Here is a 24,667-nt window from a genome sequence, read left to right on the forward strand (position 1 = left end):
AAAGTCTTGCAGAGCTTCAAGAGGTTAAACTGTTGTGGGGAAAATATTGCATCTTTACAGATTTCTTTGTTTAAGCGTTCCAGATCAATATAACTTATTATCAGACAAACATATCATTAGAAAATACAACTGAGGGAAAAACTGTTGTACCTAATTGTCCAAACCAACATGGCCCTATGTGGAATAAATGGTAAAAGCCTCCAAAAGCTGATAACTGGTGACAGATGGCATCCATTAATGATATTCCTTTTCCTGCAGAAGGTTTGGCTATTTGTAGTTTTTCAAATTTTCCCTGCACTGGAAATGTTCTCCTACATTCATGCTTTTGCAACATTTTTCTAAACTTGCTGGTTTCATAGCCTGTATATCTCTTTAAATCCACAGCTCTTTTTCTTTACAACAGTTCTCATATTTACATGAAATGCCTTTAATAATGGCAGAGTATTTTTTTTCCTTAGTTTCCTTTTGAATGTATCTGGAAGCTTTCTTTTGTTCGCTTGTATGTTTCGTTTTGCTTTTCGCAGCTTTTTTGAGGAAAAATCCTTCAGCCAATTTTTCTTCTTTAATCACAACTTTAGTTTTTCATGTTTTTTGTTTCTATACTTTTTTTTTTTAAGTTGTATGGAGTTCTTCTTTTGAACACTGGGGGGAGACACAGCAGACCAAAGGGTAGTTTAAAAGTCTCAATGTTAGTTTTCTTTTTTTTAAAGGATAAAATCCTGACATTTTTGAGTTGATGTTAGCGGATACAAGCAGGTCTTTATGGTAACAAGGTGAAGCTTTCTCTGCTGTCCTGATTTCAGTCCCTGTTCTGCATCATTGTTTCAAAATTGGACAAATTCACATTAAAAATATTTCCTTTATTGGAAATTTATTACCATTTTGAACATTTAATCTCATGAAATAAACAAGTTTATACACTAAAGAGGTTAAAACTAAAACAAAATTCCAAATGCATCAGTTCATTGATACTGATCTTTTTTGGTGTAAAAACATATATTTTCTTTTATTCTTAGACTTCCACTCGTACTAAGTTGCTTGTGCAGATGTGTGACAAAGGTACGCCTGCAGGTCTCTGTGAAGCGTTTTCAGGTTGAGTTTATCTTTCCCAGAGTAACGTGATCATAGTCCACTGATCTGTCTGTTGGTTTATGTCTGGGTGGGACTCACTGTACTGGGAATCAGCCTAGTTCATCCCTCCCATAGATCAAGTTGTCCATTAAAAATAGATTAGGTAGTTGTGAAACTGCCGGTTTGCAGGCTTTAGTTCAAATAAAAGTATTTCTGTTGTCTTACAGTCTTAGGCTGGCTCAAGAAATGAAGCTGTTCTCAATTCTTCTAAAGTCTATTGTCAGTTTTGACTAATTACAATGTATCTTAAGAACAGCTTTTAAACTGTTTTTTTTTTCTAAAGCATTTGTGTTTAAGTTGCATCCATGACCTGCTTGGCGAGCTTCAACTGCTCATTGATTGGAGCGAAGCGAGGCCTTTGTTTGTTTAAGTCTGTCGGTGTCAATGCCCTGTTTGCCTTCAGTTCAGGGATTCAATCTATTTCTCATTCCAGTCTAGAAAATAAACACCAGTCGAAACTCAGCCAGCGTGTCCAGAACGCAACGAACCTGAGGTCAAAACCTGGAGGTTTAAACGAGACGTTCACACCACCCCAAACAGCACAGCACAACACCACCACAGAGCTGCTTCTCAGCATGATCCCATCTGTACACCTCAGGTTCAGGGATTGTGTAAATATAGAAAGAATATAATCATTTACAAATAATATGCAGCTGAATATATTATAAAGGGAACCTTTAAATAAAGGGAAGTTTTACTCTCTGTTACATATGTTTTACTTACAATAACATGTTAAAGATGGGCTCTCTGTGTGTCTACAGCTTGAAGCTTTCTCTCTCCTGTTCTTTTTCCTGAAAAGAGATAATTTAAGACAAACTCTTTAAATAACACTTAAAGTCGTAGGGAAGTCATATTCCAAATCATTCTGGCTTAAACACGTATATAAATGTTTTCTTTATCAGACCATATTGTCCCAAAAGTTAGAAAATTTCTATTTAAAAAAAATTTCCTGTCTTAAAATCTGTTTTTTTTTCCCGTTATTTTCTGCAGGCCAGTTAGTTCTACGTCAGCCTGAACACCTAAATTCAGCCAATTATATATCAACGGTTACCTGTCAATCAAATTTTTTCGGCCATAGCATCTTGATTCATGTCGTAGCTAATATACGCAACGGTTCCTTTCCCATTGAGTTCAGGTCGCAGACACACATAAAGCATGTCGCTAACACACATAAAGCATGTTGCGCAGACACACATAAAGCATGTCGCAGACACACATAAAGCATGTTGCACAGACACACATAAAGCATGTCGCAGACACACATAAAGCATGCTGCGCAGACACACATAAAGCATGTTGCGCAGACACACATAAACCATGTTTCGCAGACACACATAAAGCATGTTGCAGACACACATAAAGCATGTTGCAGACACATAAACCATGTTTCGCAGACACACATAAAGCATGTTACAGACACATAAAGCATGTTGCAGACACATAAAGCATGTTGCAGACACATAAACCATGTTTCGCAGACACACATAAAGCATGTTGCAGACAAATAAAGCATGTTGCAGACACATAAACCATGTTTCGCAGACACACATAAAGCATGTTGCAGACACATAAAGCATGTTGCAGACACATAAAACATGAGCATGTCGCAGACACACATAAAGCATGTCGCAGACACACATAAAGCATGTTGCAGACACACATAAAGCATGTTGCAGAAACACATAAAGCATGTTGCAGACACACATAAAGCATGTCGCAGACACACATAAAGCATGTCGCAGACACACATAAAGCATGTCGCAGACACACATAAAGCATGTTGCAGACACACATAAAGCATGTTGCGCAGACACACATAAAGCATGCTGCAGACACACATAAAGCATGTTGCGCAGACACACATAAAGCATGTTGCAGACACACATAAAGCATGTTTCGCAGACACACATAAAGCATGTTGCAGACACATAAACCATGTTTCGCAGACACACATAAAGCATGTTGCAGACACATAAAGCATGTTTCGCAGACACACATAAAGCATGTTGCAGACACATAAAGCATGTTGCTGACACATAAACCATGTTTCGCAGACACACATAAAGCATGTTGCAGACACATAAAGCATGTTGCAGACACATAAAGCATGTTGCAGACACACATAAAACATGAGCATGTCGCAGACACACATAAAGCATGTTGCAGACACACATAAAACATGAGCATGTCGCAGACACACATAAAGCATGTCGCAGACACACATAAAGCATGTCGCAGACACACATAAAGCATTTCGCAGACACACATAAAGCATGTTGCAGACACACATAAAACATGAGCATGTCGCAGACACACATAAAGCATTTCGTAGACACACATAAAGCATGTTGCAGACACATAAAGCATGTTGCAGACACACATAAAACATGGGCATTTTGCGCAGACACACATAAAGCATGTTGCGCAGACACACATAAAGCATGTTGCGCAGACACACATAAAGCATGTTTCGCAGACACACATAAAGCATGTTGCAGACACACATAAAGCATGTTGCAGACACATAAAGCATGTTGCAGACACATAAAGCATGTTGCAGACACATAAACCATGTTTCGCAGACACACATAAAGCATGTTGCAGACACATAAAGCATGTTGCAGACACACATAAAGCATGTTGCAGACACATAAAGCATGTTGCAGACACATAAAGCATGTTGCAGACACATAAACCATGTTTCGCAGACACACATAAAGCATGTTGCAGACACATAAAGCATGTTGCAGACACACATAAAACATGAGCATGTCGCAGACACACATAAAGCATGTCACAGACACACATAAAGCATGTTGCAGACACACATAAAGCATTTCGCAGACACACATAAACCATGTGTCGCAGACACACATAAAGCATGTTGCGCAGACACACATAAACCATGTTTCGCAGACACACATAAAGCATGTTGCGCAGACACACATAAACCATGTGTCGCAGACACACATAAAGCATGTTGCGCAGACACACATAAACCATGTGTCGCAGACACACATAAAGCATGTTGCGCAGACACACATAAACCATGTTTTGCAGACACACATAAAGCATGTTGCAGACACACATAAAGCATGTTGCAGACACATAAAACCATGTTTCGCAGACACACATAAAGCATGTTGCGCAGACACACATAAACCCTGTTTCGCAGACACACATAAAGCATGTTGCGCAGACACACATAAACCATGTTTCGCAGACACACATAAAGCATGTTGCAGACACACATAAAGCATGTTGCAGACACACATAAAGCATGTTGCAGACACACATAAAGCATGTTGCAGACACACATAAAGCATGTTGCAGACACATAAACCATGTTTCGCAGACACACATAAAGCATGTTGCAGACACATAAACCATGTTTCGCAGACACACATAAAGCATGTTGCAGACACATAAACCATGTTTCGCAGACACACATAAAGCATGTTGCAGACACACATAAAGCATGTTGCAGACACACATAAAGCATGTTGCAGACACATAAACCATGTTTCGCAGACACACATAAAGCATGTTGCAGACACATAAACCATGTTTCGCAGACACACATAAAGCATGTTGCAGACACACATAAAACATGTCGCAGACACACATAAAGCATGTCGCAGACACACATAAAGCATTTCGCAGACACACATAAAGCATTTCGCAGACACACATAAAGCATGTCGCAGACACACATAAAGCATGTCGCAGACACACATAAAGCATTTCGCAGACACACATAAAGCATTTCGCAGACACACATAAAGCATTTCGCAGACACACATAAAGCATGTCACAGACACACATAAAGCATGTCGCAGACACACATAAAGCATGTTGCAGACACATAAAGCATTTCGCAGACACACATAAAGCATGTTGCGCAGACACATAAAGCATGTTGTAGACACATAACCACCATCAGTGCTTGAATGGATGAATGACTGAATGTGGTGTAAAGCACTTAGGTTAAGTCTCACTTGAAAAAAAAAAGAGCAGGCCATTCACCCTTTAACAATTTTATCCATGTTCATAAGTTGCACTACTAGCTGCTACATTAGTATATGCACGATAATATAAGAGGAGAAATCAATCTAGTTCAAGAGAATGTGGAGGATAGATGACCTTTATTTAGTAAAAAAGACTTTAATATTTATGATGTGTTAAAATGTCAGCAGCCAAAGTGAAAACAGTACAAAATTGAAAAAAAGTAATATGTGAAATACCTTTTTCAGATGTTTTAATGCAGATAGTTAATAAAGCATTTATTTTTACACAATATTTATATTAAGACCCTTTGATTTGCTCAGACAGAACTTTATGTGATTTGTAAAGAATTTAGATTAGCTCTATTGCTAAAAGAAACTGCTGAAAATCGAAATTACAACAAACAAAATGAATTTAGTGGTTTGGTATTAGCATCTACTAACTAGATCTATATAAGGTATATACAAACTCTTTGCTTCCGTTCTGTTCTTTTTTAGGATGTTATACATAAATATGACGTTTATTGACTTCTTTTTCAAACAGAATAAAATGAGTTGAGTTATAAAAAATGCAAAGCAAGATAAGATGTTAAAAACTATTCTAAATCAAGCAGATCTTATAAAAACCACAACTGTTGTTTGGAAAGAAATCTAATCCCGACATTTTCTGGGACTTACAGAGTAAGTAGCTACTTATAAACAGTTCAGTAATCATTTCATAAAAAAATTAAAAATAAAAATAAGAAAAGTGAATCCGTTACTGGAACAAAAGGATTACTTTGATGGAAGCTTGGATTATTCTTCAGAACCAGAGGGATGTTTCATAAAATTAGCTCTATAAGTCAGCCCTGATTGGCCACATCTAGCTTATTGAACTTCAGAGATGGGAATTAACGAAGTACAAATACTTCGTTACTGTACTCAAGTAGATTTTTCTGATATTTTTACTTTACTACTTATTTTTATGGCGAATTTTTACTTCTACTCCTTACATTTTAAAAAATTGGCTCGTTACTTTAGTTTTGAATCATTTCAATGGAGTTACCGTTATTATTTTTCACGTCATCAATACCAAATTCAATCTAATTGGATGGGAATCTACGTTGCATTTGACGCACCACTACAAGATGAATCGACAGATTCGGCGGTATTCATTGGCAGCAAATCATTGCAGCTTGGTGGCGGTGGCGTTAGCATAGTAGCATGGACGACGAGATGATTGAAAATGAACACAACGGAGATCTAGTCCTATTGGCAGACATCCATTTAAAATGTAGGCAACGGCATGAAAAAAGTGGTTTCTACTTTTACTTTTATACTTTAAGTAAATTTACAAGCCTGTACTTTGTTACTTTTACTAGAGTAAAGAAGTTTAATCAGTACTTCCACTTTTACCAGAGTATTTTTCAACACAAGTATCTGTACTTTTACTCAAGTACGGAAAGTGAGTACTTTTGCCATCTCTGTTGAACTTAACCTGGTTGTGACGAGGTTTAGAGCTGATTAAAGGTCTGGTTATCGTCCAGCAGCAGTGTGTCGCAGTGAGCTTGACGCAGATTTTTTTGATTTATGCCCAATATTAAAGCTAAGTTATTCCACGTCAGAGGGACAATCAGGAACTAGCTGTGGGTCTAGATACGGCCGAGGCGGTGAGGAAGTGGGGGCAAGTTTGTGCGACAATGGAGGGACATGAGGGCTAAAAAGAGCGGGGATCCAGGTGGAAAAAGGGTCCCTGCGTTCTCACACACCTCACTCTGCTAGCTGCTCCATCTTCACCAGTCGTTTTCCACAATGGAGGTCAGACAAACAAAACAAGCCGGTAAGGAACCAAACAGGAAATAGAGCGGATGTAGAATTGACCAATCCGAGGCCTCCTGTCTGCAGTCACCTACAATTTGGAGAGGTGCAGCAGAGTGTCTGTGGGAAGAGGGGGGGAGACGTCTCTGTGTTCACTGCACCACAAGCAGACGAACTGGTTTCGAAGTATAAATCAGCCTTTAGTTGAGTCTTCTGTGTTGAATTCTATTCAGTTTATTTCTATAGCTCCAATTCACATCATGTCATCTCAGGTCACTTTCCAGTTCACCAGATCATCCAGTCAGATTGATTCAAAGTTTTCTATCTAAGGAAAACCAGTTGATTGCATGGACTCATTGACTCTTCAGCAATCCCTCACACTAAGCATGCTTGTAGCGACAGTGGAGAGGAAAAACTCCCTTTGAACAGGAAGAAACCTCCAGGTTTCCTGTTTTGCTTTATGAAAATACATCTTTCAGTTTCTGCTTGGATCAAAAGGATCCTTTAATCTTCCCTGACAAATATCTGCATGAGCGTTACTGATTCCAAGGGTTATTTCACTTAAGCACCTGAATTGGACCTGAGCTCGCTCTCCAATCCTGCCCTAACCAATCCCCAGACACACTGCACAGCCGGTGAAATCAGGCAGGAGCGCCCCTACAGTCTTTAAATTGCTTTTCTTTGTATCAAATTAAATGAATATGGATAGATAAATATGATTACTTAAACGTGAAAATCTTGTCCAGATTTGAAATGCCGAAATCCCTTTTCTGCCTTGTTAAAATAAAGACAGCGTGATCAATCAGAGCTTCCAGTTTTGGGATTAGCTTTTTTTTGACCTGGTTTACATCTGTTAGCAGCTGCATATCTCACCACTGGGTGTTAAATGTGGATTAGGTGTTCATTTCATGGATTGTAATATTTTGTCATTTTTTTAGTGCCAGTAAGATTCTTGGTAACCAAAATCTGAACAAAAGTTAATGAGAAGCAGCTCAGCAATAAAATTATGACCAAGATCTGTGGAGACTTAACTGAGACTGAGGTATTTAACTTTAATTTGAACCAAAAAAAAAAAAAAAAACTAACAGTTATTTAAAATATTGTCATAATTGAGACTGGTTAAATATCACATTTCCTTTGGATATATCTCTGGAAATTATCTTTATGATAAAAAAGGAGACAATTTACACATTCAGTCTCTCAGAAATGTCCAGCCATCTCCTCTCCTTGTGCCTTTCTTTTCATTTTAAATTCCATTTCTTAAATCTTCATAGCTTTCTGTACATTAAACGTCCGCCATAAGTTCTCAGTGAATGTCATGGTTTTGGTTGTGTTTAAGTTTTATCTTTGAGTTGTATTGTTTTTATTTCCATTTGGAGTTATTCTAGTTATTTTTGTTGTATTTTAGTTCTTAGGTATTTCTTGTTTGCCCTCTGCTGCCCTCTTGTGTCAGTCTCCTTTTCTCCTAGCTCCCTTCTAGACTCCTCTGTTCACACCTGCTCACAGTCTGCTAATTAGCCTGCTCTTTGTTTCTCTCTCCCATATAGTCTCCTCCTGCACAGTCACTGTTGCTGGTTTGTTGTCATTTCTTTGCCCCCTTGTTCTGAGAATTCCTGGTTCTCAGTTTTTGTGGATTTGCTTCCGTTACCCTTTTTTGTTATTAAATCTGCAAGTAACCACCTTCAGCTTCAGTGTCTGCATTTGGGTCCTGTCACCTCCACCCAACTTAAAAGTGAACTCTGATCAACTGCACTGTCTGCTTATGTGAGAGAAAACTCTGATCAGTTGAACCTGTCTGGAATTAATGGCATTAACCCTTTAATTGCATTGTCAACCTCCATTTTGTTGAGCAACTGGTTAAACAGGTGAAGCGTCCCTTTAGGGAAACCTAGTTATGAGCTTCCCCCATGGAGATAAATCAGAATTAACTTCCATATACACATATTAAATTAAACTCTTCTATATAATATACTGAAAAACGTGCATAAACACTAGTGAAAAGCTCTCACATAAACTAGTGAAAACATTTACCTCTTATATAACCTACCCAAAAGCTCTCATACAAAGTAGTGAGAACTGTTCATATAAACTGGTGAAAAGCTTTACCTTTCATACACACTAGTGACATACACACATTATTTTTTATCTTAAGCTTAGTGTATATGAAAGCTTTTTAGTGGTGTATATAAGTTAACTCTTATTAATGTCCCTGTTGGCACCTCATACATAGTTATCCTGACTTCACATGTTCTTGTGTTGAGTCAGAATTGGGCGTCTGGTTTTTGAAATACTTCTCAGGTTTTATTGAGACACTATTTATAACCAGAAACTTTCCTGAAAGGCAAAGGCCTATTCTGTCTGAACCAGGCTGTATCATGACTTTATCTGTTCTTCTGTAAAATCCTTGTATTATGAAGGTTATAAAAAGCCACATTTTGGAAGTCAGAGGATGTTTTTCTGCAGCTTGTTGGTACTTATGGCAAGACATCCATTCACAGAAATGATTGTACTAAAAGATTTAATGTGAACTAGATCAAAGAAAGCTTAGACTAGCTAATGATGTGAAAGTAACTTGTAAACATCTTAAAGGGAAAGTCCAGTCAGCAAGAAATGATCAATAAATTATTATGTAATCCTAAAACTGCCAACTTGAAGAGGGAGGATTTGCCATCGAACTTCTGGCCAGAGAAAAAACCCGTAATATGTAGCCAACATTTGGAAGAAGAATGTTTTCAAGATGACTTGGATAATAGCGCGTTGTGACAAACACCAGATACAGCACTGGGACTTGATCAACAGCCGATACCGCACCGTGACAATGTCACTAACCAGTAGGTGGCAGTAGTGTTCTTTGACAAACATGGATGCCTCCAGTAAAGCACATTCACATGAAAATTACTCTGAATTAAAAACACTGATCATTTATTGAACAGGATGGAATCATTTCAGATTTAAAGAACTTTCAGAAGTTTGGATTCTGAATATGAGCGACTTTTCCTTTAAAGTCAGAGTTATAGCCTGAGCATCCACCGTTTTAAAGATGACAGTCGTCTGAATTCAGGGGTTTTTAAAAATGAACCCTCTTCTCCGCTCTGATCAAATACAGCAGAGCTGGTTGGATTGTCTGTAAAGCAGAGAAGCTAAAGTGAAAGGATATTCAAAAGCAATGAATATTCCCATACCGCTCATCCCAAACAAACCCAACTGCCAGCAAAGAGAAGGATCTTCCTGTAAAAAGGCAACTTTTTAATCCATGTTTTATTTATTGTAAAAGAGCTGAAACCTGGAAGACATTGTCACTGTAGAAATAAAACTTTATGGACACAGTAATAAAGCTCAAAGTGTTTAAGGTTACAAAAAAAAAAAAGCTTATTAAAGTCCATTAAAATCTGCCTCCTTCCATATTCAGTACTTTAACAGAACCTTCAGTTGGTTTTCATTCATGGAGTGCTGGAAACATGTCAGACATATCCTGTGATGTCATATCCTGCTGCGGTGGGCTTCTTCACTCCTGGAGCTCTGGGAGCGCTCGACTCTGAGCTGCTAGTATTTCGTACTAGTGTCTGCCCCCTGCTGGCCGGGTGGATGTCCCCCGCCTGCAGGGTGGGGTTCCGGTAGGTCTGTGAAGTTGTTCGAGGTCCTGCGACGGACATGCAAACGCCTGCTGGATAAGGATATCCTCCATGCCGCCTCCCACGGCCGCCTTCCTGCTCCTCGCTGCAGGAGACACTCAGCATCCCCCCACCCAACATGGAGACCAGCGCAGAGGTCAGGCCGAGGTACAGGCATTCACCTAGCTCATACTTCATGCCGGCAGGTATGTTTGGGCTGTAGAAGGTCTGGACCACCTCGTGTGTGGTCCACGCTACAGGAATAAGAGCCAGGAAACCTCCAGTGAGAAACAAAACCCCGCTAGCCCCGGCCACGCGGCTCTTGGCCGACCCTGCATTCTCCAAGCAAAGGGTGCACTGCATCCCTAGGGAGGCTATGGCAACGGCAAAGATGGACAACACGACGGAAATGACCATGAGAGCGCGAGAGGCCTGCAGGTCAGCAGAAAGCGCCAGCATGGAGTTGTAGGACTCACACTGAAAGGCCCCTGTGCTCTGATAGACGCACTCCATCCACAGGCCCTTCATGTTCACCACAACTGTGACGATGTTGGAGCCGACGTGAGCAGAGATCTGCCAGTAAGGCAGCACCGTGGCCACCAGCGTTCCCAGCATGCCGAGGAGACCCAGAATGAAGCCCATCAGCTCCAGAGCCAGGGACGCCATTTCAACTGCAGCAAAGACGGATATCTAGAAACAAGAACACAAATTTAGAAAAATATGAACGCATCAGAGCTTCTGCTTTATATATAACATTCATATCACAATGTAAGAGAAACGTGATGCCATGAAATGAGACGTCCGTCTTTCTCTCACAAAGGGACTGAATTTTCCAAAGGAAGATGAGAAATGTGTGCACGACAACTTTGAAAAACAATAGAATTTTATGAAAATATATAAATAGTGAATTACATGGTAATTCATACCATGAATGATTGAAGATTTGCAGCAAATGAAAGCAAGTTACTGTAGAAATGTATTTCATACACTTTCATTTTAATTTTATTCAATGTTTAATCCACCAGCTGCATGAAATACTGGGATATAAGTAAATATATGCATATAATGTTTAAATACTTAGCTTAAGAGTCAGAATGACAACATACACTTTTTGCTTTTAGCTAAATCAGCCAAATGAAAACAACAAGTTTAAAATTAACAACTGAATTGTCAATGCTATTATTATCAAGAATAATTTTTGCATTATATATTTCAATAGTTTATATTGAGATTATATTATATTATGGTATTTATTATAGTGCATTTAGTTGAAAAGCTTTGAAATTTAAGTTGTTTTTTAGTTATAGGCTACCTGCAATTTTCAGATCCTAAAAATGATATCAGAGATTTATAATTAGGGATGCACCAATCCACTTTTTTCACCTCCGATACGATACCGATATTTGAAGTTTAAGGTCGGCCGATACCGATACCAAAAACAGCACTAAATTATTACCTAAACAATGGTTTTATTGTGTGAAAAAAAAAAAAAACAGGGATCATTCTGTGCATGATTTGACTTTCCTTTTCTTAAAAAAAAAGGCAAACATCCCAAATATAAATACCAAATATAAATGTTATGACTCATTTATTTAACAACTGTGCACAAAATCTTAAACCAAAAGTTCTCTGACTTGGTCAACATGTAAAAAAAAAAAGCTTCAATTATCATCTCTGATCTTTTTTGGCCTGTATATTGTTACATGGAAAAATTTAACTTCCTTCCTTTGCTTCAAAAGAAGTTAGTTGCTTCCCGCTGCTTCCTTTTTGTTTGCAGAGTCCGATAATCTCAGCATGTTCCGTGTTATGAAACTTCTGGAGGTGTTTTATTTAGTTGGCGTTGTTACAGTTTGAAGATTTAACTCCGCCCCTCTGAACATTTTACCCACAAATATTGCACGTAGCCATTGGGCTAGAAGGCTGAGAGAGCGTAAAAAAAAAAAACTCCACACCGCAGATCCTTTCGCTCGCTCCATCATAAATATGGCCGTGTTGTGTTGTTGCGCTGCCGCATGACGGCAGAGCATAGCATAGAGTTAGAATGAATAGATCGGCCCCTATATCGAGTGTCAATTGTCACCGATACCTATCTAGTTTTTTTCCGTATATCTGGACCGATACGGATAAAAATATCGCATTGGTGCATCCCTATTTAAAATATCACAAAAAGCTGTTTCAAATTTCCTTCATCAGGAGTATCAGTCCAAATCATTATGGACCTTCTTAAAAAAGTCATTTTTTTAATTGTTACACCCTGGATTACAGTAACTGATATTAACAAACAAGCTAAATTCAGTTCTGGTAGCTGCACCCTGACCTGCTAACTGCTAGAAATAAACAAGATCTAGTAAGAAAATACTGAAATAGAAATTTTCTGCCAACAAGAAAGTTAACAAGAAACCTCAAATAGATGAACAACTATCTATTTGGTATCCATTTATCAGGAAATAAGTGAAGGATTGACTTCAATAATAACATTAAATTGGCCTCCAAAGGTTTTTACATCTGCGAATCATCCAGAAAGCCGCAAAATAATTTCTTACATCTAAAAGTTGAGAACAAGAAAGAGATTGGATAGAAATGGCATCAGTGGAGGAGTTCCAAGGTGAAAAAAACACTCCTTACAAAAAAACAAATCAAACAACACGTAGTCTCACGTCACATTTAAAGGAAAAGTCCAGGTATATTTAGAATTCAAACTTCTGAAAGTACTTTAAATATGAATTTATTACATACAATTCAATAAATTATTTGTTTTTAATTCAGAGTAATTTTCATGTGAATGTGCTTTACTGGAGGCATCCATGTTTGTCAAAGAACACTACTGCCACCTACTGGTTAGTGACGTCACGGTGCGGTATCGGCTGTTGATCAAGTCCCAGTGCTGTATCTGGTGTTTGTCACAACGCGCTATTATCCAAGTCATCTTGAAAACGTTCTTCTTCCAAATGTTGGCTACATATTACGGGTTTTTTCTCTGGCCAGAAGTTCGATGGCAAATCCCCCCTCTTCAAGTTGGCGATCCAACGACCAACCCGTCCGTGGAGGATCAGGAATCAGAAAGGTGGAATAACTCTTTTTTTCCACTTTTACCCGATGTATTCCAGCATCCAGCTGCCATGCACGTGGGCATTGTCAGTTTAAAGTCACAGGGAAGTCATATTTAAATGTCAAATCATTCTGGTTTAAACATCTATATAAATGTACTCTTTATCAGACCATATTGTCCCAAAAGTCTTAAAATCTTTTGCAGATCATTATCTCATGCAGGCCAGTTAGTTCTACGTCAGCCTGAACACCTAAATTCAGCCAATCATATATCAACGCTCATCTGTCAATCAAATGTTTTCGGTCATAGCATCTTGATTCATCTGTCGCAGCTAATATACGCAACGGTTGAAACCAGAATCCTTTCCTTTCCCATTGAGTTGCGTCCCAGTGTTCACGGGGATGGACGTCTGTGTCTTCGGCAGGCGTAGAGCTAACAGAACTGGCAGCGTTGCGAGGCAAGGGCTCAAACATGTACGGCTGGAAGCCTTCTACACCAAACCAAGCTTCTGCCGCCCTGGCGTCCTCTTCCACAACATCTTCGTCCCCGCTTTCCTCCTCTAAATAAAAAATGGATGACGGAGGAGACTCATCCACGACCTCCGACACTAAACTCTCCTCCTCTTGCATGTTTCCGCTGTCCATAGCGTTCCTTGACAGTGTCGTTTCTAAGTCACCAATTTAGTGCTACTTGGTCCCAATGGAATTTCCCATTGGGAACCTGCTAGCACTAAGATGCTAACTGGTTAGCAAGATGCTTCAGACAAACTGGCCACAACCAAACTTACTTGCAAACCTTCCGCCACAACAATCCCGCCCCCTTGATAATCGACCAACCACTTTTACTTTATTCACTCGCGTAAAGTCGGGCACCACTCGTGAGAATTTGGAAATGCAACGGTTGGAACAGCCGCTTCCCTACGACTTTAACTATAGCTCTGGTGAATTTCAATGGTGAAGTCCTCTGGAAATCTTCAATAATTGTTGTTGATTGCAGATGTGTCTAGTAGTTCCCATTGATTTAGCTTGGAAAGCGGGGAGAATGGCGCTAGGCTTACCGCACCGTGACGTCACTGCTGGAAGATGGCAGGAGGGAGGGGCTACTATATTTGGGCAAAAATGGCTGCTCCCAGACTCAGTGATCACAATGAAAAATTCTCATTAATTTTTTATTGATTAGCGCTAAGTTAATTTAATCACTGTGAACGTGTTAGTTTTAGGTATCAATAATGATCCATTGGTTATTCCTTGATAACCGGACTTTCCCTTTAACAATAAAATCGTCCTCGAGACTTTTTGGAAAACGTCAAACAAAAATGCGTAATTTGGAGGAAGTGCGTCAAAAAGAAGAACAGACTGACAAGATTTTTTAAAACCACTTCAGCTTCAGAACCTGAGAGGATCTGCAGGATACTTTCCTTCTAACCATGAATATGTTCACTTAGAGCTAAAGCAGAATTTTAGCTCTGCAGCAGGAAAATGATCTGAAACTGACACTGAACTCCAGTGTTGGGAAAGCTCTCTTTCTACGTGAACTAGTTCAAAGTTCAGTTCACACATTTTAAAATGAACTAGTTCAGTTCATAGTTCACAATTCCAAAAAACGAACTAGTTCATAGTTCTTTTTTTTTTTTTTTTTTCATATATTGCTCAATTACACCATAGCCTACTGTAGAACCACAGACAGCAATTATTTTATCAGTTATAACTCTGAAACTGTGCGTCAGATTTCATCTTCATATCCAGTTTTGAATCCTTATCCAACCAGGGTTTACATTAGCATTGAGGGGACAGCATTTCCCCATTGTTGCTTTAACGCTTTGTTGCTGTCCATTCACTTCACACTAGCAGCAGCTGCAGCTTTCACCCCTACAGTATATTCTCAGAAACATCAGGAAAAATGTGCTGCTTGAATGGTCTTTTTTATGAGGAATTATTAAAAGAAAAATAGGAAAGTAGTCTTTAAGGTGCAAATTTTTTTTTTTTATTTTAATAATTTTTTCCATTTGAAATTCCATTTCAATACATACTAAAAAGGAATCCTGGAAAATTATACCAGGCAGGTTTAACAAACAAGTTACATGGATAGTAAAACCCTCAAGAACAGGGGTCTTCTATGTTTTCCAGACCAAGGACCCCCAAACTGATGGCGAGATGGAGCGGGGACCCCCTAACTATATATATTGTATGAAATTGTGTCCTATAGTCACTCTATTACAGATGGAGTAATGTAAAGAAATTAATTTCTCCCTGGGATTATTAAAGTTTTTCTGATTCTGATTCCTGGTTGATGGGACAGGTGTTGTGAAGGAAACGGTGCCCAGCTTGAAAGAGCTCCTGTGTGTCGCTGAATGTGTGCATTGATGACTGAAAGACATCTTTTGTCTCCATTTATCTGTTTACTACAGTGTGTTGATTTCATGTTAATGAGTATTTAAAGACATTTCAATTAGTGGGGGGAAAAAATGCAGGGGGGGAATATAAAAATATCAACTAACCATGCAGACCCTCATGCAGTACCTCCGTAGACCCCCTAGGGGTCGCGGATCCCCTGTTGAAGACCTCCGCTCAAGAAGATTTTACTAACACAAACTGAGGGACCAGGCTGAGGGAGGAATTTAAGGTTACTGAAGTGCGGATTTTTTTACTGAAAGCCGGCGGGCAAAGTTGTTGCCATCATCCTCACCGACCACCTGGTCATAAACCTGTTTTAAGTCGCCTCCATGCTGCTGTGGCTTCCACGCTGCATTTTGTTTAGATGACGCAGGCGGCTGTAGGCTACGACGCTGGTAGCTGGTGTTGCCAGATTGGGTGTTTTTCCCGCTACATATTAAGGCCTGTTTACGGTGTGATTTAGCCGGGGTTTCGCCTGGAGGGCTTTATAGAAATCTGGCAACCGATTGAACGGAGCTGAACTGAGAGAGCGTGCCGTTCACAGACACCAGAATGAACGAGTTCACAATAACGTTCATCAGGCAATAATGCAGTACGTTCAGTTCACGTTCGCCCAGAATATGAACGAGTTCATGAACTTTCGTTCAATGAACGCGTTCAGGCACAACACTGCTGAACTCCAACAATATTATGTGTCCAGAGTGGATCATTTTAAAATATTCAGCAAAGAAGAAGAATCTAAAACTCCTTTTCTATGATGTAACCATTGCTGCAAGTTATTCCAATTACTTGTTTCCATTTGTTGCTGCAGAGGGTGAAACTACAAGCTATGAGGTTTAAGGATTAATTGTGTTTTCAGAGGTTTGCCTTTCAATACAGACTGTCTCAAAATAAAAGTCATATTGCAACTTTATCTTAGCTCAAACAGTCAAATATTTACCAGTAAATTTAGAAATAAATCTATTTTATAAGTAGATAAAATTATTTACATACATGTTAATCTTCAGACAGAATTTGTCATTTTGATTGGTTAACTAAGTGATAACCAGACCTTTCTTCGTAGGTTACACTTTGATTTAAAATCATTTTTAAATCAGTTTAAAATGGCTTAATAGGCTAAGGAGAATGTAAAATAAAAGTTCATTTATGATTTCCTGTAAAACACAAACATAAAAAGGTAATTTGTTATTTAATTTATGACTTTTAATATACTTTAATAAAAAGTAATTAGCTAAACGTGTAAATATTTATTAGTTTATTGCTTTCTGAGTTTTTTGTATAATTATTATAAGTAATTAATAACAGATTCAATTATTCATCTAACAAATTAAAAAAAAAAATTTAAACTGTGGCTCTTTTAGACTTCCATACATATAACCCGGTATAATCTGATGAGTATTTCTTATTTAATGCATTTTATGTTTGTAGAAAATATAATCTTTTCCAAATCATCTTGTTTTCCTTTTGCAGCTAAAAAGGTGAATGAAAACCAAAGTGCTGACATTCAAACCTCATGCCCGGCCAAGGTTGTCTTTATAACTGTTCAGCTGTATTTATTCAGAGTTCAAAGTGCTGTGATTGTTTATTTCCAGGAATAAAACATTTTTTTCCTAAAAATACATTTAAATATGACCCCACAAATCCATTTTCCATGCATTACCTGAGACTTCTGCAGGTTAGGGAAGAGCCCGACACTGAGGATTTGATTATGCTCCTTTGCTGCAGGTGAAGTTGTAGCTGCAGAGGATGAGCAGGTTGAGGGAAAAAGATGAAGCCTGCAGCCCCAGCAGATTGGCTCCACCACGGCTATTCCTTTCTAACCTGCTGCTCCTCCAATTACGAAAATATTTTCTTCTGGCTGGATCAGACTCTGCCTGCTCCCTCAGTCCTTAACATAGTGGTAGCTGTGGTGCTGCTGCTGAATGGCACGGGCTGGATCAGACGAAGTGAGCCAATAAAACAGTTTAAGGACTAACCAGATGAAGAATGCATTTAAAGCTCTGCATTTTACAGCTGATCCTCTTGAAACGAAAAAAAGCAGAGAAAGAAATTCTCTACGTCGTTGTGTCTCTCATCTCTGCCTCGATCAGACTGGGTCTTTATTTAAGAATTGGGACGGTGTCCCTCATGTAGACCTTCACCTAAAGTCATGCACACACACTGAAACTGTTAAATCTGATAGTCACATACATTCCTGTTGGCAGCCAGGTTAATCATTTCTCATCTGTCATTTTTAACCCCCCCATTCCCACCAAAAATCAAACCTTTGGAACATCATCAGCAGCAATTTTGACCCAAAGCAAAACGTTGAGCAGCCTCCTGTGGAAGAATGACAGTTATAGGACATTAGTGCCATTATTATTCAATCAATAAATAAAAATATATCTTCCTAAAAAAGGTAATGATTAAAAATGTGTTGATGACAGGGGTAGAATTTTACCAACAGGGCAATTTCTGTTCATTTTACTCACAACAACGCTAATGAAATAGCAACAATTTTGCTAAGCTTCTAATTATATGTTAAAGGAATAGTACACCCAAAACATGATTAGCCTTCATTTTCTACTCACCCCCATGCTGAACAACACTCTGGAGTACTTTTTTGATATCTCAAATGCATCTGGAGATCTGGGAGGCTTCTTGCTGTCTGCTGACATTCAAATAATGGAGGTCTATGGCGCCCGAGGCAGAAAGGTCCATAAAAGTCCACAAAAAACGTGTCAATATTCCTCCATACTGCTCGTCCAATGTATTCCAAGTGTCCTGAGTGGGTAGCGTCCATAATTTACTCGAAACGAAGTCATTTAGAATGTTTTTAGAGCATAAACAGTAGTGTATAGTATTTCCTAAAAGCGCGCACCTGCGCGATCACGAGTCTACAGAAACCGGCAGACCAAACCAGATGAAAGTGCGCATTCAGCGTCTGCTCTGCCGATAATGCAAGCGTAGAAGAAGAAATGTGCTGTTTACCTGTGCAAAGAAAGAAACAACGAAAGAAAAATGTCTGAGGACTTCAGTGTTGAGGAAGAGCATGAGTTCTTTGCCGAGCTGAATGCGCTGGTTTGGTCTGCCGGCTTCTGTAGACTTGTGATCGCGCAGGTGCGCGCTTTCAGGAAATCCTATACACTACTGTTTATGCTCTAAAAACATTCTAAATGACTTCGTTTCGAGTAAATTATGGACGCTACCCACTCAGGACACTTGGAATACATTGGACGAGCAGTATGGAGGAATATTGACACGTTTTTTGTGGACTTTTATGGACCTTTCTGCCTCGGGCGCCATAGACCTCCATTATTTGAATGTCAGCAGACAGCAAGAAGCCTCCCAGATCTCCAGATGCATTTGAGATATCAAAAAAGTACTCCAGAGTGTTGTTCAGCATGGGGGTGAGTAGAAAATGAAGGCTAATCATGTTTTGGGTGTACTATTCCTTTAAGCCGGGCGTACACTGTACGATTTGTTGCCCTTTTCGGGCCGATTCTCCAGTCGTGCCAGAATTCTTGGATCCGGCCACTTTCAGCCTGATGGTGCGTCATGTAGTTTAGAGTGAATAACGAGGGGCGATCAGCCTCTGGCGACCACCTCCAGAGCAGGAATCTTAAAATCAGGAGAAAATCAAACATGTTTGAAATTCAGTCGGCCGTTGTAAGGTGGTCGTCGGTAAATTGCTCAGTGGGCAAACAAGGATTATTCTTCTCCTTTTTGATAAAGCTTCTAGTTAGAGTGGCTCAGGTTATCCTGAGCTATCTCTATAGTTATGCTGCTATAGGCTTAGACTGCTGGAGGACATAGGGACCCCTTTTTCATCATTCTGCTTCATTCTATCTCTATTCTCCCACTCTACAGAATCTGTTAGTTCAATCTCTAACGTTCTGCTCTCTCTGCTTTTTCTCATAGTAGCTTCATCTGGTCTGTTCCTGTTTGGCTATGACTCCATCCTGGAGAGAAATATCAGCTGTGCTGCTGCCATAAACACCTTTGTTTCTAGATGTTGGAGCTTGGCCTGTTTTCCAGTGTAGTCCTGTTTCTCTGACTGTGACTTAGGCCCCGTCCACACGAAGTCAAAACGAACACGAAACGCTGATATTTTCCAAAACGTTTGCCGTAAAGACGGAGACGTAAAATAAATGTGAGCGTCCACACGAATGCATGAAAACGCTGCAAAATGTATGCCAGGCCTGTAAGTGGCGCTGTGGTGCCAAAGCAAAAATAAGCGACGAAATGTAGGGCATGCGCACTAATATTTATACATGGTTGCCCTGCGGGTGTATTTTCGTGGTTAAGTCAAATTCAGGTGCTGAACTATGTGGTCGATATTGTTCTGTTCTTCATGGAGATATTCCAGAAGAAGAAGATTCTGTTGTAAGCCCGACCAGCCCGACAGCAGGGTGAGTAGCATTAGCAGCAACGGCGCCATTGTTGTTGTGATGTGTCGCGCTTGCGTGTTTAGAGGCGACGCTATGACGCATGCGTGTAAAAAAAAAATGCGGTTAGGGTGTAAACATGGAAACGCGAAAACGGCGTTTCAGAATCTTCCCACTCTGAAGGGTGAATAAAAAAATGATCGTTTACAGACCCCTGAAATGCCGGCTTCGTGTGGATGAGAGGCTGGTTTGGTGAAAAATTTGTGCGTTTAGGCCAGGGTTCGTCTTCGTGTGGACGGGGCCTAACTGGATGTGCTCTCTTCATCCTCTGACATGGGAGCTGGCTCGGAGCTCGTCTGCCTGGCTGTGTGTTTCCTGGACGGGGCCGCCTGTTGAGCTGGTTGCCTTTTGTATCTATGCTTCCTTTTCTATGTCTGCTTCTGTCTCCTTGAACATCAGTGGGCCTCAGCAGATGGCCGCTCACACTGAGCCTGGTTCTGCTGGAGGTTTCTTCCTGTTCAAAGGGAGTTTTTCCTCTCCACTGTCGCTACAAGCATGCTTAGTGTGGGGGATTGCTGAAGAGTCAATGAGTCGATGCAATCAGCTGGTTTTCCTTAGATAGAAAACTTTGAATCAATCTGACTGGATGATCTGGTGAACTGGAAAGTGACCTGAGATGACATGATGTGAATTGGAGCTATAGAAATAAACTGAATAGAATTGAAATTCTTCTCAGAGGAAAACCCAGCAGCATGGCGGGGGGGCAATGAGTGAAATGGAGTTCTTTCTGTCAAACTGTCAGACCGTAGTAGCCACGTTTGCTCAGCCATGTCTTTGTCCAAATATGTCGTCTCCTTTTTTTTTAGGACTTTCGGCACAAAGTTGCCCAAATTGCCAAGGCAGCACGTTTCACTCTAGTGAGCTTCATATTCCTTTTTTACTTGTTTGGTTTCCGGATAGACGAGTCCGAGTGGCGCCATCTCACTGTGGAGCTGAGTTCCACCTGGTTTTTAGACGTACAGTGTGAGCAGGTAGATCGCATCAGAGCATCGGGTCGCACAGCGTGAGAACAAACATCGTGAATTGTGAACTTTTAAACCCTGCGGTTTCATCGTAGTGTGTGCTGTAGCTGCGTGCAACGATTGAAAAAAATCGTACAGTATACGCCCGGCATTAAGGTGAAATATGAAAGGAGATATTATGGTAAAAAATGTATGCTAACATTAGCTTAATAAATCAGATAATAAAAACGGATTTATGTTTTATTTTTAAGGCAAGAGTTTATGTGTGATGTGATGCTACCTAGCTAACCTGAAGTTAGCTTGTTGGCTTAGCAATTAGCTTTTCAATAAAATCTTTCTATTAAATGATGGCTTATCTCCTTTAGGCTACTTCCCATAAAAGTCAACATATCAAACCTTAAACTAGTTTTAATTTTTGTAAATCTTATCAAGGTTTACTCAGACATTGTAGAGCTTTACATTAATGTGGATGTGAGTAAAGCTGCACTGTAAAAATATATATAAATAATGTGTTCAGTGAGGGCTTTGTTCACATTTATTTATTGATTATTGGTAAATTTTTCTCTGTTGAGTTTGTTTCCGTTTACCAATTAAAATAGTACTGTATTTACTGAAGTCTGACTCCTACACTAGTTATGCTATGCTACGCTACGCTATGTCCATTACAGTTGCAATAGTGTCAGTCACCCTTTTTCTTAATTGGTTTTACTGATGTTTAATAAACTAATCTTTTGAAGCTTTCTCCCGAACAACTAAAAAAAGCCAAGTATTGGGTAATCGCTGTAGTCTCTCTTTTGAAATTCTAAACAAGAGACCCTAAAAAGACAAAAAAAAAAAGAAAATTAAAATAATCATGATGTGAACAATGTTTTAGCTCATATTTGTTGCCTAATCTATTTCAATGTAGTGTTACCCTGTTTGACCCATTTAAAAATTCCTCATCAGATTTCAACAAAAAATTAGCGACTGGTAAAGAATGGAGTTGCTTAAAATCCACTTAAATTTATTTGCATTTAAATAAGTTTCAGAATAATCATCTGTTAGATATAAGATTATATTTTTCTTTTATATATATATATATTTTTTTTTTTCCAACTGTAATTTCACTACAGATTTCTGTTTTTTTTTTTTTTTTTTTTTTTTTTTTTTGCACATCTGACATTCCATACAATTCTGCTTTCTGGCTGCAAAATTACGTTTTGAATTTATAGCTTAGTTTGGCTGACAGCAGACTTGGCAGCTTTCTGTATTTAATCATTTAAAATGTATTTTTTGGCTTGTCAGTTTCTAGACTAATGATTCCAATCAAAACAATGAAGAAAAAGAATCCTGTAAATACAGTTTACATACCATGCCAGTGGAGGGAAAGTGTCCTTTGTTGATCATTTCTGATTAACAAACCTGGTGACTTATAGCTCCTGCTTGAGTTCCCAAACTTGAGTCGTTGTTTTTTGGTCCTCAAACCGAGCCTCACGAGGCCTCAGCATCATAATGGGATTAGGTTGTAATCCAGCCACTTCCTCTACAAAGCAGTGTGAGAGGCCAACGTCCACGCTCTCCCAAACACTAAGCCATTATTATAACCCACAGAGAGGCATTATATGGACACGCTGCATATCAATGAGCCTGCTCAGGTCAGCTTGTGACCCTTTGTTATTATGCAGAGGCTGGCTGGCAGTCAGATGCTCTAAATCAAAGAAACAATCACAAGATTTGGATTTTTTTTCTTCTCCATAAAATAGAAAGAAAAGTAATTTCATTACACCTACTGTTGCACTTTTCATCCAACCTCTGTTACTGTAGGGCTGAAGGGTGATCAGATGAGTCTTCCAGGTCACGCCTCTGTTGCTTGGTAAAGTTTACGCTTTTAAAACCATAGAGTAGGCATGCAATGTGAAGCCTTTGGCTCAGAAATATGATTACAGTGGTAAAAAAGCTGCTAATATGACAACTTATTCACCTCTGAGTTAAGAGTTCAGTGCAGGATTCTTGCCTCACTGGTTGGATGATCATGAATGAGAGAAACGTGGCTCTTCTTCAGTCATAAGGCCAATTAAAGATTCATATTTAAATGATCATTGTTAAAAAGTTCAGGTTTTAATAAAACCATGATTTAGTTCTGTGTCATCCTGGTTGAAAAAAAATAATGTATTGACCTCCATTCCTGTTTCGACCCCCAGTAACGATCAAACTTAAAAAACAAAGTACCTGGATTTCAGTTTATGCAGTGGGAAATGTTTTGTCCTTCATTTGAAGGGCTTTTGCGGTTTAGAGCCAGTGAGCGATCAGCACCGCGCTGTTTGGGAAGCGCTGTTCTGCTTCTCCATTGTTCCTCATAATGGTCTCTAGAAATTTTTGGTCAGGGGCGAATAAATGTGAATTTATTTCAAAGTAAAGTTAATATTCTACTTTACCTTGAAATAAAGTAAAATAGAATATTAACTTTACGTTGCTACCAACTGCTAATCACTGCTCAGTGGGTATCACAGCAAGAAGGTTCTGGGTTTGATTCCCGGCCCGCGGTCTTTCTGCATGGAGTTAGCATGTTCTCCCTGAGCATGCGTGGGTTCTCTCTGGTTACTCCGGCTTCCTCCCACAGTCCAAAAACATGACTGCTAGGTTAATTGGCTTCTCTAAATTCTCCTTAGGTGTGAGAGTGTGAATGGTTGTTTGTCCTGTTTGTCTCTGTGTTGCCCTGCGATGGACTGGAGAGACCTGTCCAGGATGGACCCGCCTTCTGTCCAGGGTGGACCCCGCCTCTCACCCACACTGCAAAAAAATAAAATCTAAATACCGGTAAGTCATTTTTTCTTAAAACAAGTGCATTTTTTCTTGAATTAAGTATTTAAGTGAGACACTTTGCCAATGGAACAAGACGATTTACACTTAAAATAAGAAAAAAAACAATTGCATTGTCTTATTTCAAGTGCATAATATCTAGATACCTTATTTTAAGAGTAATTGTCATTCCTTTGGCAAATCATCTTATGTACCTGCTCAAATTAAGGGTAGATACTCTTAATTTAAGACATTTTTACTCATTTTGAGGTCATTATTGCAGTGCATAGACAGCTGGAGATAGAGACCAGCACCTCTCGCCCCAGAAAGGATTAAGTGTGATGGAAAATGATGAATGGATGAAAATTGATCATTTTAAAGTTTGTTTTAATAATCAAATACCATAATCTACCTAGTTTGCTAACATCTACAAATCTAGTTCTTTTTTTTTAATCTCATATTAACCTTTACTATATATTAACATATATTTACTTTCTGGAAAGTAATTGTTGGTT

The 24,667-nt window shown here is 39.2% G+C and overlaps 1 protein-coding gene across 1 annotated transcript; it reads right to left on the minus strand.

The window, feature by feature from the left end:
- Positions 1–10,175: 10,175 nt before the first annotated feature.
- cldn2 (claudin 2) lies at positions 10,176–22,877 on the minus strand. Its single transcript, XM_038303699.1, has 3 exons — positions 22,725–22,877; positions 17,646–18,304; positions 10,176–11,233 (listed from the first exon to the last, which is right to left on the minus strand). Exon 3 carries the CDS (start codon positions 11,207–11,209, stop codon positions 10,394–10,396), a length of 816 nt encoding a protein of 271 aa, XP_038159627.1. The 5' UTR covers positions 11,210–11,233; positions 17,646–18,304; positions 22,725–22,877; the 3' UTR covers positions 10,176–10,393.
- Positions 22,878–24,667: the final 1,790 nt, after the last annotated feature.

Source organism: Cyprinodon tularosa, unplaced genomic scaffold (assembly GCF_016077235.1).
Source record: "Cyprinodon tularosa strain WSP-4 unplaced genomic scaffold, ASM1607723v1 ctg518, whole genome shotgun sequence".
In the NCBI taxonomy this organism is placed as follows: domain Eukaryota; kingdom Metazoa; phylum Chordata; class Actinopteri; order Cyprinodontiformes; family Cyprinodontidae; genus Cyprinodon; species Cyprinodon tularosa.